Source organism: Fringilla coelebs (assembly GCF_963513975.1).
Source record: "Fringilla coelebs genome assembly, chromosome: 21".
Classification (NCBI taxonomy): Eukaryota; Metazoa; Chordata; class Aves; order Passeriformes; family Fringillidae; genus Fringilla; species Fringilla coelebs.
This window is the reverse complement of record NC_140047.1, coordinates 7,482,668-7,499,484: the sequence shown is the minus strand read 5'-3', so window position 1 is coordinate 7,499,484 and position 16,817 is coordinate 7,482,668. Positions and strand designations below refer to the sequence as shown.

General features: G+C 41.4%; 1 protein-coding gene across 10 annotated transcripts in view; it reads left to right on the top strand.

Annotated features, from left to right (window-relative positions):
- FNBP1 (formin binding protein 1) overlaps nucleotides 1-16,817 on the top strand; it is a gene marked incomplete at its 3' end in the record, with an annotated part of 89,922 nt that overhangs the window by 29,619 nt on the left and 43,486 nt on the right. For all 10 annotated transcript variants that reach the window (XM_084219410.1, XM_084219408.1, XM_084219411.1 and 7 more), the window contains exons 3-4: nucleotides 4,215-4,271; nucleotides 6,804-6,951. In XM_084219410.1, the coding sequence (XP_084075536.1) occupies nucleotides 4,215-4,271; nucleotides 6,804-6,951 (205 nt within the window). The remainder of the gene's footprint in view (nucleotides 1-4,214; nucleotides 4,272-6,803; nucleotides 6,952-16,817) is intronic.

The following is a 16,817-nucleotide window of genomic DNA, read 5'->3' as shown; positions in this document are numbered from 1 at the left end:
GAGGAATTACAGGTCAGAAAGTCAGCCCAGCCCTTGGTAATTTTTCCTATGTAGTTAAGAAGGTTACAGCCTGAGATTTGAATTACAGTTTTATAAACATTTGAGGTATCTTCTGATCAGAGCAGAGATTTTTGTGAATTAATCCTAAATAATTGCTGCTGGGTATTTTCTATATGTCCATGTCTGGTTTGATTGTAGTCAGAGACGAGAATGTGTGAACCAGACAGAAAAAATCTTCCTTGAGGTCAGGTCCTGGGGAAGAGGTGCTAAGAACCCTCCCACAGGAGTAGATATCACCTTGCTTTTCCCAGTGAGGTAGAAAAAACTGAGAATTGATCAGGGGTGAGAAGGGAGTATAGCACATAGGGGGTCCTGCTGAACAACATTTTGTTGGCAGCCACTAGTGACCAGTGCTAAACTGGAAGTGCTGGTGTTAACTGGGAGGGAGACAGCAGGAATAATTATTCCTAACCCCTCCAGTAAACTCACCTTTTATTTACATGGTGATAAGAAATCTTGAGAGCTCTTTCCATTATTATTGGCTTTGAAAGAGATGGGGTCTGAGGTTTCAGTTGATCTGTGTATTTAACACAGTGTCTATTTCAATTAAAAAAAAACAAAACCCAGAACTTGCTTGTGTTTGAGTGGATTGGAGATGCACAATGGCCTGTGATTCATGAGGAGCTGGTAGTAGATAAATCCCTGCCTTGATGGCTGTGTGCTCTCCCAGGGGAATGCCAGGAGGGTTCCCCAGGGTTTCTGCTACAGACAAGCAGGAAATAGAAAATGACTCGTGCAGGAACAAATTGCTCACATCCTATGGAGAGGAGCAGGGGTTGAATTACAGAGGCAAAATGAGCTGGAACAAAGAGAGTGTGACTGGACTGGGAAAGCCCAGCAGAGTATCTGGGTGAGCTGGCCTGTCTTAGGAACAATCCTGCACTGGACTCACTGGAGTATTCAGGATGACAAATTCCAGGTACAAAGAGCTTAATTATTAAAATAAACACCCAAACAACACATAAACGAAAGTGAAAGATTCTTTTACCTGTGACCATGTAGAAACTATGAATTCCTGAGCTTTATTTCTTATTCTGTTCTAGACTTCCCAAAAAACCATGGTCTATTTGTTTCCTGCCTCTCTGTTTTTTCATGGTTTGAGGACAAATACATCTGTCCCCAAGGAGCTCTTAAACACAGGGTTGCTTGCAGACATCTGTGAAGTTAGAACTATAAAAGAAAAAAACAATAAAAAATGTGGACTTGTCAAGTGTTGAGGTAAAACAGTGCTGGACATTAAAAAATAAAAATAAATCATGCATCTGCTTTTATTTAATAAGTGTCCTTAAGCCTGGTGCAAACCATTTTTGTACCACATCCATTTGGTGTAAAAGGGCTGCATCACATCACTGCATGTCATAACATGCAGAAAATGTTATTAAGAAGAGACAGGTTAACTCCAGGTAGTCCTGTGGATATAACTCAATTTTGTTTGTTGTGTAAGTAAAGCTGCTGAAATTCATTTCCTTCTGTACAACTTGTATTTTCTGTTCCATCCCTGGGTTACCTAACTAGCTATTGCTCCTCTCTATCTATCTACATCTCAGCCTGGTCATCTACTGAAGTTAAATTTTCTTCTATTTAAAAACATTTCTTTTCTTCTTCTTTGTAATTCTGCTAATGTATGTTTAATATTTTAGGTTAGATTTACATACCATTTACAATTAGCCTGGTTTGGGAGTCCAGATCTGACTTGGTTATTTTCTGAATTGTTTTGCATTGTATTTATTGAATCATTAAGCTAGGCTGGAATGTAGAAACAATGGTAGAATGCTTATTTTAGGTATTTTAACTTCCATGGGACCCTGATGTGCTGGATGCTGTGCTCCCAGTGCTGAGGTGCTATGTCCTTGTCACTCCCTTGCAGCACATGCACTCAGAGCATCACAAAGGGTGTCAAAACCCTTGCCTAATGTGATGATGGATAGATGACCTCAAGGAAAATGTCTTGGAAAAAATGCTTCAGGTGTCAGGATAATCTGAGAATCAGAACCCCTGATGTCTGACATCTTTCTCTCACATTTGTCACCCAAGTTGAAATATGGGAGCAGAGAAACAAGCTGGAAAGGCAGAAAAAATGATGCAGAGTGAAAGGCAAATAGAAACACTCATGGAGATGGGTGCTCAGAGTGGCACAGAATCTTTCCAGAGCTGGTTTTATTATGTGTTAGCTCCCTCTGTAATCATTGTTAGCACTGAAGGTGTCACTGTCACTGCTTCCTGGGCAGTGCTGGTGGTGCCACTGCACCAGGACATGCTGAGCTCCAAAAATACTTCTGGGTTTTTGTGGGGGTTTTTGTGTGTACCTGCTTAAACCCCTGCATCTGATTTTAGAAAACAGCAAAAAATAATTAGAGAACTTCAATATATAGACTCAATTTGTATGTTGTGTAAATTGCATAGAAGATAATGAAGTGTTTAACCCAGATGCTAATCCTTGGTAAGTGGTTTTTGTCTGTGAAAGCAGACTGTGGATTTTTCCCCCCCCTCAGCTCTGTAGCATTTCTGCACCTTTAAAGATTCACAGGAAGCCAGTTGCTGTGTGTGTCAGAATTAATTGGGCAGCATGACAGTGCAGGGAGGTGGAGTTTTGACTGTGTGAAAATGCCTTATTACTGTAGCCTTCTGTGCTTTTTTCTTGTGGTTTTTCCTTTCCCCTTCAAGCTGGTGCATGGGAGGAGGCATTCCCATGGCATACAAAGGGTGCTGTAAAATTTATTTTCATCATGCAGAACAGTTTGCAGAACCCTTCCCAGGCTGGTGTTTGGTGGAAGCTGCAGAACTAGAGAAGTTAATTTTTTCAGAGCATATTCTTGGAGAGAAGGCAAAGACTGAGAGGGAAATACTCATTTGGATCCCTTCCAGTCAAGATACTTAAATTTTGAGGAACACATGTTTGTCTGTGCAAATCTGCCAGAGTTCTGGCTGCTCCTCTGTTGGGGCAGATGCTCCTTAATTCCCCAAGGAGAACAAAAGGAATAAGAAATGTGAGATGGGAGGCCCTGCTGTCCCCAAGTCAGCAGCAAAACCAGCATCAGCAGGGAGTGGGTTACACCTTTGAAAAAGCAGCTTCATTACAACTTGATGTATTCTGGGACTTCTCCAAAGAGTTTGGCATGGAGTTGATAAAACTCAGTCCTCCTTCGGACAATGATTCCATCAATACTCCCTGTGTGCTGCTCTTCATCACTGAAACAACCTTGTAAAACTAAACCAAATGGCTTCCCTTTCCCAGCAGGGTGAGAGGCTGCCAGAGAGAACAGAGTAATGGGGCTCACTTTAGGACAGAGGAGCACTGAAAAGCCCTTAGAATTGGTCAGCTCTGTGCTGTGCACTGGTTGGAGGGTGTGCTGTGCTGCAGTGCACTGTGCATCCTGGTGCTGACACCAGCAAGGTGCACTCAGGGCCAGGTGGGCAGCACCTTCCCAAATCCCTGGATTTGCTGCTAATGAGAGGCTTGTGGGGCAAGGAAAGCCATGCAATCACTGTCAGATGTGCTCTCAGCAAGCTTCAGGTTTCTTATTTAAGATACAATCACTCCAAGAGCATATTGGTGTTTTAAAATTAAATCAGTAGTTGGCTGGGGGATAATGAGATGCAATCATCTGTGCTAATTAGGATAATCAAATGTCACACTTCCCCCAGCATTAGTTGATAATCACAAAATGAACCCCCTTTTGCTGTCTCAGTTCAGCTTCCCACAGCTTTGTGAAGGTTTTTTTTTGCCTTCTAATCATCCTGCTAAAGGCAGGCAAACTTGCCTGGCCAAGAGTGTCATCTGCTGCCTCAGATCTCCCTTTCCTGGGATGACTCCTACTCTAAAAGAGCCTCTCCTCTAGATCAGGTGAAGGAGATCAGTGTTTCAGCAGAGCCACAACCCAGGTGTATCAACTTCATGACCTTTATTTAGCAACTTCTTGCCTTCAGAATCTGCTACTTTGTTGTAGTTAGAGACTGGAGCACTGTGCAGCCCCTTCTTAGAGTGTTACTGCAGCACAATCAAAGCCTGATTATAGTCATGCTTCAGGAGAGGTATCTGCTCACTGCAGATAAAAACTCCAGCCTCACAGCATGTGTGTGCAGCTAAAGATCAACAGTAAGCTTCAAAGGATATTTTAAAATATTATTTTCTATTTCTGTATTTTTAATTGTAGGAATCTTTCAAAGAAATACCAACCCAAGAAAAACTCCAAAGAGGAGGAAGAATACAGGTATGTTCATGATCCCCTGCTGGGTGAGCATACATTGATGGAGGCATGGCAAAGTTTGGGTCATCACCTAGGATATGGCTTCTAAAGCCAAGGTTTGAATGTCAAGTGTAGGAATATAGACATCACAGATGCAGAAACAGCCTTGTGGGGTAGATACTAAGCAGTGGGTTTGGCCTGTAACTACTCAGTTCCCTTATGTTGCAGTTTCTGGATGCCTGGGTTGGGGTTTTGATTTCATTTGTTTTTTAATGTGCCTTAAAACCTTCAAGCCAGACTGATCCTGGTTCTCTGAAGTGAAGAACCAAATTCATATCTGCTTTCAGCAGGAGCAGAAGCAGTTGTTAATTTTAGCATGAAACTCGAGCACTCTGTGTAAGTATTAAATGACTCAAACAGGCTGACAACACAGATTAGTAATTTACAAAAGGAGTAATGTTCAAACACCACAGTGAGTCCTGCAGAGCAGGATGGAGGGTTGTACTCCCAGTATCCTGGGGCTTGCTGCTGTTGAAGGATGTGGCACAGCCTCACCTGTCTGCTTGTGACTCACCTGCTCAGACCTGTCCCCATGGCAGGGGATTGATGCTGTGCTCTCAGACAGCAGCAGAGAGCTCAGCTCCTTCTCTGAGGAGCAAGGTCCCAGAGATGAGACACCACAGGTCCCTAAGAACACTCCTGCCCTTGGAGAGAATTAAGATATATTCTTTAGGAAGAATTTTCTAGAAGATGAACTTCCCACCAGACTCTAAATCAGAGCAAGAACCTTTCCCCTTGGAGCACTGTGACCCCAGAATTTCTCAACGTCAGGGTTTTGTAATGCAGATCTGAAGGAAGGCATGGCAGGGGCTGACCCTCAGCCTGGTGCTCCAGGAGGCTGCTCTGCCTCTGGAGAGCCCAGCAGCAGCCTCAAACCCTTGACCTTGAAATTTGACATGTTTCAAAAGAGATAGGATATGGCTCCAATTGGATGATTATATTAATACAGATTTTTTGGGTCAGCCCCCCAAGCTGCTCTATACAGCTACTCCAGTGGCTTGTGAAACAGAGATAACAGGCTTTTTGCTTGCTTTTTAATTTATTTTTAGTAACATTGTTTGGGAATCAGTTATTTATGCCATTGTTTCCTGAGATATTGATATTTACACAAGGAAGATTATGTTACCAGCACAGTGGCTGTTATGGTCTGTACCCAAGATTAGGAATAAATCTGCCTTTGGATAGCTCTACCATAAATGGGTATTTTGAGTTTACTACAATGGGTTTTGGCACATCCTTCATTGCTGAAAAAGGATATTGGAGCTGAATGATTCAATGTGATGTGGCACAGAAGATCCTGTGCATCCTTTGCCCTTTATAAATACAGTGTTCACCTCAGTGTAGTTACTTCATGTCTCAAAACAATGTCTGGGGATTTGTCATGTGACCTTTGGATGCCTCAGATGCTGCTTGGAGACAACCTGGCTAAAAAATCAGCTTTTTCAAGCTCATTGTCAATCTCTAGTTCTGTGCCTTTTTATACCTTGGGATTTTTTTTGCAACTGGGATTTCTCTCATTTCACATTTTGACTGTGAATGTTTCTGCTTGTAACATTTTTAGCCCCTTTTAGTCCCCTTTTTAGTTTCTTCTGTTTTTATTTTCATCTGATGCCTTTTTCATCCCTACTTGTACCACTCCATTCTATTTCCTCTAAATATCTCCATCTTTGCTTTGATTTTTCACTTTTAGGTGATGTTACCAGTGCAGGCCACTACTATTTTACAATTAGAATGATAATAACAACAACAACAATAGTTTTTCTAGTATGTAGTAGTGTCTTGCTGCTGGCTCCCAGCTGCCCAGCACAGCCAGCTGGGGTATTTAAATGCAGCTCTGTTGGCACTGGGCTGAATATACCAGTGACATAATCTGCTGCTTCAAAATTTGTGTGCACAGATGTTTCTTCCTTTCAATAATACATGGAATGCTCTATGGGAGATTATTTGATATGAAAAAATAAACCTTGTGATGGAAGGTACTAAAAAAATATGGGTTGACAATGAACAGCTGGTTAGTAAAAACTCGACTTATTTGAAAAGTTTATAAACTATATCTGATTTAAATCAAATTTACACTATGAAAAACTTTCTTTTCTAGGCTATGCTGGCCAAAATTTTGCTTGCTTAGACAGGATTTATCCAGGTAGGATATACTGATGACTCTGTGCACTGAACTGTAGGAATTGAGAGAGTACAACTAGAAATGTTTGGTGAGTAGAGATTAGAAAACTGAAGCCCCAGAGCTGTGCTGATAAAGAACCTGGCACTCTAAAGTGGTGATATTTTAAGGGCCAGTGTCAAACTGTCTAAATTGAGATAGACTTATCAGACAACTGTCAGTGTGTGGGACAGGCTTCCTTTGGAGAAATTCCTTCCAGTGAATCTGTGCTAATTCATAGCAATGCTAAGTGCTTAAGGAGGATCCCAGCTCCCTTTCCTCTGTGTCTGTCTGAAAAAAAAGGGACTAAAACCAAAATGCATTTCTGTCCTTTGCAGGTACACATCAACTAGAGCCTTCCTAGCCACTTTAAATGAAATGAATGACTATGCTGGACAGCATGAGGTCATCTCAGAGAACATGACCTCTCTGATCACTGCAGAGTTAACACGCTACGTGCAGGAGCTGAAACAGGAGAGGAAATCGGTAACCCATCCTTTTTTATTTATTATTCACAAGGAATTGCTATTTAAGACAGCTAATTAGTGGTAGTGGAATTCAATGTTAAGTGAGATTTATTTGTAGTTAATAAACATGAGCTGTGCTAATGAACCAAGCATTAAAGAATTGGGTTATGTGCCCTGGCCAAGTCGCTGAACCGTTTGAATCAAATGTTATAAAATCAGACAGGAATGCCTGCAGGAGAATCCCTCCTAAATAAGGTCAGAGACCCATCTGTGCTTAAGGCTCTGCTAGCCAAAAGCTTGCTTGGGGAAGAGTCCAGCAGCACTGTGTAAAGCCTGAAATAAACAGAGGAACTGCAGTGCTGAGGCTGATTGAGAGAATTATTTGGATTTTGATTCACATTTTTTGTGCTTCTCAGCCAGATCTGGCCAAGGGGACTCTTTAAAAATTATTTTAATAAGAAATAGGGAGTTTGTCTTCTTTGAAGGTGGGGAATGTGGGTTTCAAGCTGTTGTCCTTCAAGACTGGTGGAATTAATAGCTTTATGTTAGTGCTCTATTGCAGTTGGTACTTTAGGGACCTCTGTGCCTGCTACACTGAATGTTCAAAGCTGATTAATTTGCACATCACCAGCTCTGTAAAATGGATAGTTGAGATGTGATTTCCTTCCTTGCCTTGAACCCTTTTATCTCCTGGATGTGTGAGCACAGAAGAAGGATTCTAAGCACTACAAATACTCACAGAACAGGTATAAAGTGACTAAGCAAAGTGCAAAGAGAGCATCAGAGCATTATATTTCATATCCAAGCTGTCAGTCTATTTTGGAAAGTGCAAAAATACTCCTGCAGAACTTATACATTTATAAATAGTCCCACTAAACACTAAGCATGTGTTGAGGTGCTGTGTGGGAGCAGAGCCCTGGAAATCACCACCTTTTTCTAAGTATAGCATTAGAATGATAATTCTGTCAACAGAGGAAAAGAATATATAGACATTCCTTTAATCTGCAGAATGGTGGGTAGTGTTTCAGGGACAGCATGGAAAGATCTTTTACTTATAGCTGTGATGAGAATGTTTTCTCAGCCCCTCTGTGACCTTGTATGCAGCATGGATCTGTACAAAAAGGAGGAAAAAAAGGGAATAAAAAGCAGCATTCTAGTGTGGCATTTTTCTGTCAACTCTTATGTTTTTACCTGTTTTTTCAATTACATGGGCATATACGTTGATTGGAATATCTAGATGTTCTAAGTACCATGGAAGAGGGCTTGCAATATTTCTTGTAAAGAATTTGAGCGGTAACTATTGGCTTTTTGTTTTGTTTGTAAACTTTTCTAGTAAGTGTGGCTCATATAAGTAAGGGGTGAATGACAGGAAAATTAGTTTAATATTGGCCCAGTGATAAAAACATGGGAACAGCAAAAAGCAAGTGAGTGTATTTACCTGCTGTTGCTGATAATTACTGGCCTTTAACAGAAAACAGTTGTCAGTCACAGTTGTTTTGTTCTTGCAACATAAATCAAGCTTATAGGAATTAGGAATCCTTGTCTGGTTCCTGTAGATTTCTCATTCATGAGAAAACAGTGTTGAAAAGGAAACTGTTCCCACCCTCAGGCATTTTTCATACACAGCCTCTCACTTCATCCTGTAACAGCATTGATCCTGCTGAGATCTGCAGGAGGGGAGGGTGGATATTGTGTAAATATTACAGAGAGCTGCAGCTTAGGCAAAACCTTTTATGATATCAATTAATGAATGACTTGGTATTTCCAGAAATTTTGTTGGCAGAGTTCTCGTGCTCGCTGTTTGTTCTGCCATCAGCTGCTGTGCTCCAGGTCCAAAGAATCATTTGGATGAGCCACTCCTGGGGCTGGGTCCATGTGTAGGAGTTGGGAGACCCACATTCTTCTCCACTGAGTCTTGAATTAAGTCATTCAGGTGTCCAAATACCTGTAAAATGGTAAAATTTCCAATGATTTCAGCATGGCTGTGGTAGATAAGGACCTTTGCTCTTTTGGTTACTTTCCCACCTGGAAGATGGAAGTGATACACAGAGGTGTCATAACTATAAATGTGTGAAAGATGAACTCAAGTCCAGCAGAAAGTGGTCAGGCAAATCAGAATGGGGTTGGAAGGGATCTTAGAGCTCATCTCATTCTCCCCCTGCCATGGGCAGGGATAACTTGACCAGCCTGCACCAAACCCTGGCCAGCCTGACCTTGAACACTTCCAGGGATAGGGCAGCCCCAGCTTCTCTGGAGCCTCAGCACCCTCACAGGGAAGAACTTTTTCAAATATCTCTAAATACAGCTTCTGTTTCCTAAGGAAACTCCAGCAAAAACAGGAGTGTTTGCTGGAGTCGTGGGCAGTGAGTGTGGCTGATGATCTTTGAACACATGGGGGCTGCTGCCTGCCTGTTCTGCTCTGTGTTCATGCTCATTTAGCTCTATTGATTCAGGTGGAATTACACCAGCAGATGATTGGGGTCACACAGTAATAAATCACTTCTTGGGTTTTCCTTGACAAGTGCAAGCCCCTGGCTTGTAAGTGGTGCAGAACTGATGCTTTATCATGCCTTACATTGGTTTTATGCTGGGTAAAATTCATTTGGCACGCAAATTGTACATATGTTGGGTTTGTTTGGCTCTCTGAAAGGTGTGCTTGATGGCTGCCTATGTCATGTTTTTTCTATAAAAGATGGTTGATAGTGGTGAAAATCAGGAAAGAAGCAACTGATCAAAACCAGACAGGACAAGTGTGCAGGTTGGACAAGTGGGATGATGTGCAAGGTCAGTGCTTTGGTGCTGTTCAAAAGAGAGATACCTCTTTTTTCCTTTGATCTGATTTAGAGCTTGGGAGGGTTCTGGGTTACCTTTACATTTTTTTAGATCCTGTGCTTTGTCGCATGATGGCTTTTGACCTTTAGAAAGTGGTTACAAAAAATCAGGCAAAGGCTGCTTGTGTGAAACTTGAATATCTTTAGGAGCAAAGGTAAATCAGTGACTTTATCATATTACACATTCCTCTTCCATAAGATTCCTCTCAATGTTGTCAGTGTACCAAATGGATTGTTTTTCCCTCACAGTCACTGAAGTCAGGTACACACCCTGCCTGCTTTTCACACAGTGAGAGGGAGAACTCCTTGTGTTGTTTCAGTTCTTCCCAGCTGCCCAGTGAAGTGAAACTCTTTATAGTGCAGTTCCTCACTTGAACTTCTTCATGTACTCTCTCAGTCTTACTGTGTTCATGCTCTCTCAGGAGAAATTCTCTTCCTCAGGGTCCTTGTTAGCTGGTTAAAAGCTCAAATTTCAGTTCTGTGTTGTGTGAAGGGCATGTCCCATCCAGATTCCTCATGAGGTTGTTGAGGTTAGATGCCCATGACTGAATTGCTGTTGGAAGATGTCATCAAGTCACACACATGGGGTGGGAATCACCTCTGAGAGGTTCAGGGAAAGAACTTGCTTCTGCTGTCATGCTTCATGTCAACCCAATGTCACCAAAGCCTTACTTTGGGGTGGCTCTCAAAGGTGTCAAGTTTGACCTGGATGATCTTGAAGATCTCGTCCAACCTTGTGTTCTGTGACCTGCAGTATTACAAAATTGGCTTTAATCTTGTCCATCTTTGACAAAAGAAAAGGAGGTGATCCTGTCATGTCGAGATGTGAAGTAAAGTCCAAACACTCAAGCACTGACATGTAATACACTTCTAGGTTGGAAATGTGTAAGATTTAGTGCAATACAACAGAAATGTACTGAGCCAACCATTGAGATTTTCTGTTTGTTGGCTTATTTTTTTCCCTTGACACTTCACAGGACATAGTTGATTCATACATCCAACTATGGCTGAGGAATCCATCTAATTCTGTAATTTGGATAGAAATTCAAGAATTATTTCCTGGGGCCATTCTGATTTAGATCTCTGGTCATAAACTAGGTCTGAGTCACAGCCTCCTCTGGCAGCAGCTGCTCTGGGTAGCCCCTGCTCATGGCAGCTTTGCTAAAAATGTATTTGGGAGTCATGAACTATCCCTCTGATTACTGCTGCTGCTCTCACCTCTACCTCCACCTCCCCTTGGGGCTGGTCTGGCTCCATACAATCAAGCATGAAAGTCAGGTAGAAGCCAAGGGCTTTGCTGCAGACTGAGCTGCTGCAGCACTGGGATTCTGTGGTTGGGAGAGAATTTACCTGATGTCAATACATTCCATTTTGTGTGGGGATAGAAGGGGAACAGGGAATGAATGAATCCTTATGGGTACCATGGGGGCAAAACAGGTCTGGTTCTTTATGGTGGACCCTCCTTGTGTGCATTCATCCAGGGGGTGCCTCTCAGAGGACTTTCTGTTTCTTGTAGGTTCTCAGGTGTTGATGAAAAGTAAATAATTGGAGGAATTCTGTCACGTTCACTCATTCTGAATAGTGCCCTGTTCTGCAAAGAGTCCTGTGGTTTTCCAGAGGATTTCTCCAGCATGGAGCAGGCATGAGGCAGGGTGGCAGCACACAGCCCTGTCAGGAGCACAATGGATTTTTCCATGTTGCATTTGGGATGTGCCTCCAGATCTGTGTGTGTTTGGAGCACAGCTGTGCTTTGTGCTGCAGGGACACAGAGACATTGCTGCCTTCCAGAAGTCACAAACCAATGACCAAGTGAGGGGTGGGAAAAGGAAAGTGACAGTGAAAGGAAGTGATTTACCAAACTTCAGATTGATGCAATTCAAACTAAGCTTTCCCCAACTCATATTTTGTGACTAACCCACTTCCAGCTCATTGCCCTATGGATGAAGGTCTTAATTTTAATCTAAATATAAAAGTATTTATAGGAATTTGTTGTGCTTGATAAATACACTGCACAACAGTCCTACTCTAAATATTCATCCTCTTTCTTGTGAGCTATTTCAGCTGTATTTTGTTAAGTTAAATTGGACCAGTAGAGTGTTAAGTGGTAATTATTAAAAAAAAAATTAAGAAAGCAGAAAATTACTTAGGAAAGATCAAAATAAATTCTGTGTTCTTATTGAGTGTTTGTTGGTTTTCGCCAAATTATGGATAGTAAATGCAATGAAGCTGTGTTGAATATTGGTGTGTTATCATGGAATTGTGCTGTGAAGGGAAAAAATAAGAGCTTATTATGGAAGCTTCCAAAGCAATTTTGTGTGGGAAACTAATATCCCACCCAACTGAAAGGTATAATGTGACCTTTGGATTTAGCAGGATTCAAAGTTAAGACCACTGAACTTCATATCCTGCTCTTCCCAGTTTTGACTGGGTACATTGAGCTATGAAATGATAGCCCAAATAAATAAATTGGCTTCTGTTTACAACATGAAGGAATCAGATTGGCAAAACAAAATCTGTTTACTAACAAATGCAGGTCCATTTTCTGTGAATTAGCCTGAATACTGCTCTGCACAGCAGGAGCCCTTTAGAGGGACAAGATGAGAGATGCCTCCTATGAGCAGTAACATTTCCTGCTCAGTGCATGACTGAGAGATGCCTGAGGCTGAGGGGGTTGAGCATTGGCCATGGATGTATTTTTTCCCTTTGTGTTCTGCCTGTACAGCCACAGAGATTGGCCTGAAAAGAAAGAGCGAGAATAAAGCCAGATGAGTGGTGCATATGTTAACTGTGGAGAATGGTGTTCATCCAAGCCTGTGGTACATGTGGGCACATTCAGCTGGCATTTTTGCTGATATTTAATATTTTATATTTCTGTTGCAAGTTTTGGTACTTCTGTATAGGTGAATGTGTGCATGAAGGGTCTATGGAAACAGCTAAAAGTATTTCCTTGCACATTAAGGCATTAACTTGTACATCTTCGAGTTTTTGTAGTGCAAGTATTCCACAGGAATGCCACAGACCATTTGAAATGACATCTTTTAACTGTGGATCAGTGGAAGGAGAGCTTGCTGACAATGCTGGGAATGAGAAGAGGTGGAAGCTAGAGCAGCATGTTCCTCTAATTTCATTGAAGGATATAAAAGCACAGACAACTTTTGACACCATACTTTTAGTAGTAATGATGAATCTCCCTTTGAAAAGCCCTAGGTTTGCTTTTGTGGAGCACTTGGGCACAGGTGAGCTTTTGAGGACCAGATTAGTCCCTAGGGATGGGTTTGAGGAGGGTACATGATCTCCAAGCAGCCTGTGTGTTCACTGGTTCCAGGGCCTTGCTGCCCTGCAGAGAGATGGTTCAGCAGGAGCTCTCCAGGAGCTGGCCAGAGCAGCAGAGTGCTCCTGAGGATCCCTTAGCTCTGCTGCCATGGAGCTGTACTGGAAGCTGCAGGATTGTCTCTGTGCCTCAGAACAAGTTCTGAGTTCCAATTCCCAATATAAGGACTTTATCTGTCATATGTAGCATGAAAATGACAAGTCACCATAAATATTACTGCCACAGAGTCTCTTATGGTTGTGCCAATCAGTCAGTCACCAGGCAGTCACAGAATTTGGTTTGGAAGGGACCTTAAAGATGATCTCATTCCAACTCCCTGCCTGGGGCAGGGACACCTTCCACTGGTCCAGGCTGCTCCAAACCCCACCCTTCCCTCTGTTGTTACAGCTCAGTAACAACAGGGGCAGCTACTTCAGGTTGTCTTGTGCAGCTGATTTGGAATTTGAAGCCTGGGAAGCTTTGGTCCATAGTGTTTATTAAATGGAATTTCTTTGGAATGCACCACTCCAGGAGCAGATACTTCCATCAAATTAAGTTCAGTCTTGAACAGATATTTGTATAACTTATTTCAGGCTTGACCAAGTTGATAAGAATAATGTTCCTATGGATATTGCAAAGGAGAACAGGGTTATGCCCCAATATTAAGTAGCTGATGAATATGTGTTAAAATGGTCACGAATTTTATGTCAGCATTCACAGGACTGCCTTATGCCCCTCTTACTACAACTGAGAGAGATAAGACCTCAAGAACATATTGCTATTTTTGGAAAAACAAAGATTTCTGTGGAAGAGACTGTTTCCTGTCTTTGCAGCCAGGAAAAGAAAAACATTTGACCAGGATTTTTGCAAATGTTGCTGAGAAAATCAAGGAAAAAATAGTGTTGTCTTATTTCCGTCTCTGGTGTGCTTTAATCACCAGCTATTATTTTAGAAATCACTTGTAACAAAAATGGAGATAAGAGTTTGAATTGGAGGATGAAGTATTTATATTTATTATCAGTGTGAGCTGGGAGTACTTGTTACAGAAGCCAAAGGTAACTATTTTGTCAGTCTGTTTTATTATCTCACGTGTAAATAGAAAAGAGAATGAAGCCCCCTTGCCTTAGATATATTTTCTGAGAATTCTTGAAAAGGATGTTGTCAAAGGAACCATATGCTATGCATATAAATTAACACTGTTTTCATGATTATTTCTAATACAAACATACTATAGATGTACAAGTCTTTAGTTTAACCATGTAATCAACTCCTGTTTGTTTAAGAAAAACAAGGCTGTCTTATTACAGCCTTTTTGAAAAAGGTTTCACTGGATCAATTTAGACAGAAACTAAGCAGCCCTGTTGTCATGCTGGGAATTTACATGTTTCAGGCAATTATTTAAATTAAAATTGCCCAGGAACTCCTCAGCAAAAATACTGGAATGTGTTGTCCTTCATTAGATGCTTTTAGCAATATCTTTTCTCCTGCTTCTCTCAAAAGGTCAGGAAAAAAAAAAAAGATAAGATGCATCTTCTAACAAGCTGTTGTTGTCTGCTGGGTGAGCTCTGGGGCTGTGTAAACCCTCGTGCATACCAAGGAAGTTTTGCAAAAATATCCTGCTGCTCCTAATTGTGGCAGTGCTGGCAGGAACAGGCTCTGCATTGTGGGACCCTCGCTCGCTGCTCCCGGGGTTTTGATCAACACGGGTGAAATCTGAGCCCAACAAAAGTCAATGAGAGGTTTGTCTTTGATTGCACAGCAGCCAGGGTTGCTCCCCAGCTGTTCCAGACACAGGCAGCATCCTAATGAGGAGAACACACCAATGTGGCTGGATTTGCAAAGGAAAAAGATCATTCCTCGAGCTGCAAGCTTTCTGAATATAACAAAAGCTTTTAAAAAGTTGGGTTAATCCACAGTCCTCACATGAGCGACTTAATACTCTGATAAAAGTATCTCAAGTCTTACCAACTGAATTTTGGAATTCCAGGAAGAATTTCTTTGTGGAAAGGGTTGGATTGGGCTGTCCAAGGAGATGGTGGAGTCACCATCCTTGTTCAAGGAAAGACTGCACGAGGCACTCAGGGCTGGTTGAAATGGTGGTGGTTGGTCATGAGTTGAGCTCAGTCATGGAGAGCTTTTCCAAACTGATCTTTGAACTCTCCTGAGATCACCTAAAACCTGCATTATTGTGTTAATCCTGTGAGCTGGAATGGATGGAGTGGCCATTGTGGATTCTTCAGAGCACCCTGGGGCACAGTGGGCTTTAACACAGGGATAAGGGACAGTTGTGGTCATGGATGGTTTGAGTTTGGGCAGTGCTCCTGTGTTTTAGGTCATTTAGTTGGTTTAATAGTTCAATAAAATATTGCTCAGGGAAATCTTAAAGTTGGCACAGTGTTTGCCAGCCAAAGACTGCAAAATATAGACTGCAAGGTGATTTAGGGGGATTGACTTAATGAACACTAATAATCCCAAACTTTTCACTTTATTGTGTTTCTAATGTGTTTTTAGAATTCTGTAAATATGGGTGAAAAGTCTGGAGGAAATCATGGCATGTGAGCCACCAACACTGCTGCTAATGTCTCACTGGCACAATTGAGGTGTGAATTATTGAACATCTCACTCATATTCTGATTTTTTTAAACAGCCTGATTGGAGCCATTAGTTTGGACATTCAGTGTGGGAGGGGGAAAAAGCAATATTGTATGAATTATTCTAAATTCATCATTGTGTGCTGCTGAAATGCCTGTGACTAAGAGTGGTAGTTTGCCACAGGATTTTCTAAATAATTTGTCATGTTTTCATTTGCTAAATATTCAGGTGTAGAACAACCAATTATTTAATTTGTTCAAAGAAATTTATTTAAATTAGAACTTGTATCTTGAAACCTTATCAAGAAATAGTTGAGCTTAGAGTTATTTTTGCTGGGGTTTTGGAGGGGGGAGGAGGTGAAGGTAGAGGACATTTGCTGTTTAAGAGGATTGTAAAGGAAATGAGTTTGCAGAAGTTGAAGATAGTGCATGGTTTGAGGAAACTGGAGGCTTCCTGTATGACTTTAGGCAGATCACTTGACTGTAGTGCCTTGACTTTTCTAACCCATAAAATTGGGCCAGTGAAGAAATATAGATAGTGGGAAGGTCCCACTTAGTTGTTGTATTTACAAATGAATTTTTGGAAGGCAGAAATTACCATTGGAGGGCAAAGATTTGCAAAACCAGAAGTGCCTTAGCTTACAACAAGCATATATATGGGACAACCCAGCAAGAATTAGGGGTTATATATTTAGAAATTAGTTGAACTAAAAAAAAGCAGTATTTCCCTGAACTCTTCAAGATGTGATGCACCTGTTTTTATCACTATTTAATATTTCAAAATGTAATAATCTTCAGCAATGCCCATTTTGCATCTCAGCATTCCATTTGTGCAGAAGAGTTTCTTAAAAAAAGGTGAAGTATCAAAATGCAGCAAAATCTGAACTGGATGCAGTCTTACTGCTCAGTGCTTCTTGTATGTACTTCCAGAAGCTTGTGCAGCTTGTTTTACAGAGAGGCAAATTTAGAAGTAACAGGGATGGCTTGTTAAAATTACATTATTCAACTACAAAGGTTTAAAAATACACGTTCTGTTATCTGATGGGCTTTTGTTTCCAAGTTCATCCTTCAGCTCCTCTCTGCAATTGTTTCCTGTTAAACAAACCTGGCATGTTGTTTTCCTGAGGTTTATGGGTCATTGACAGTATTGGGT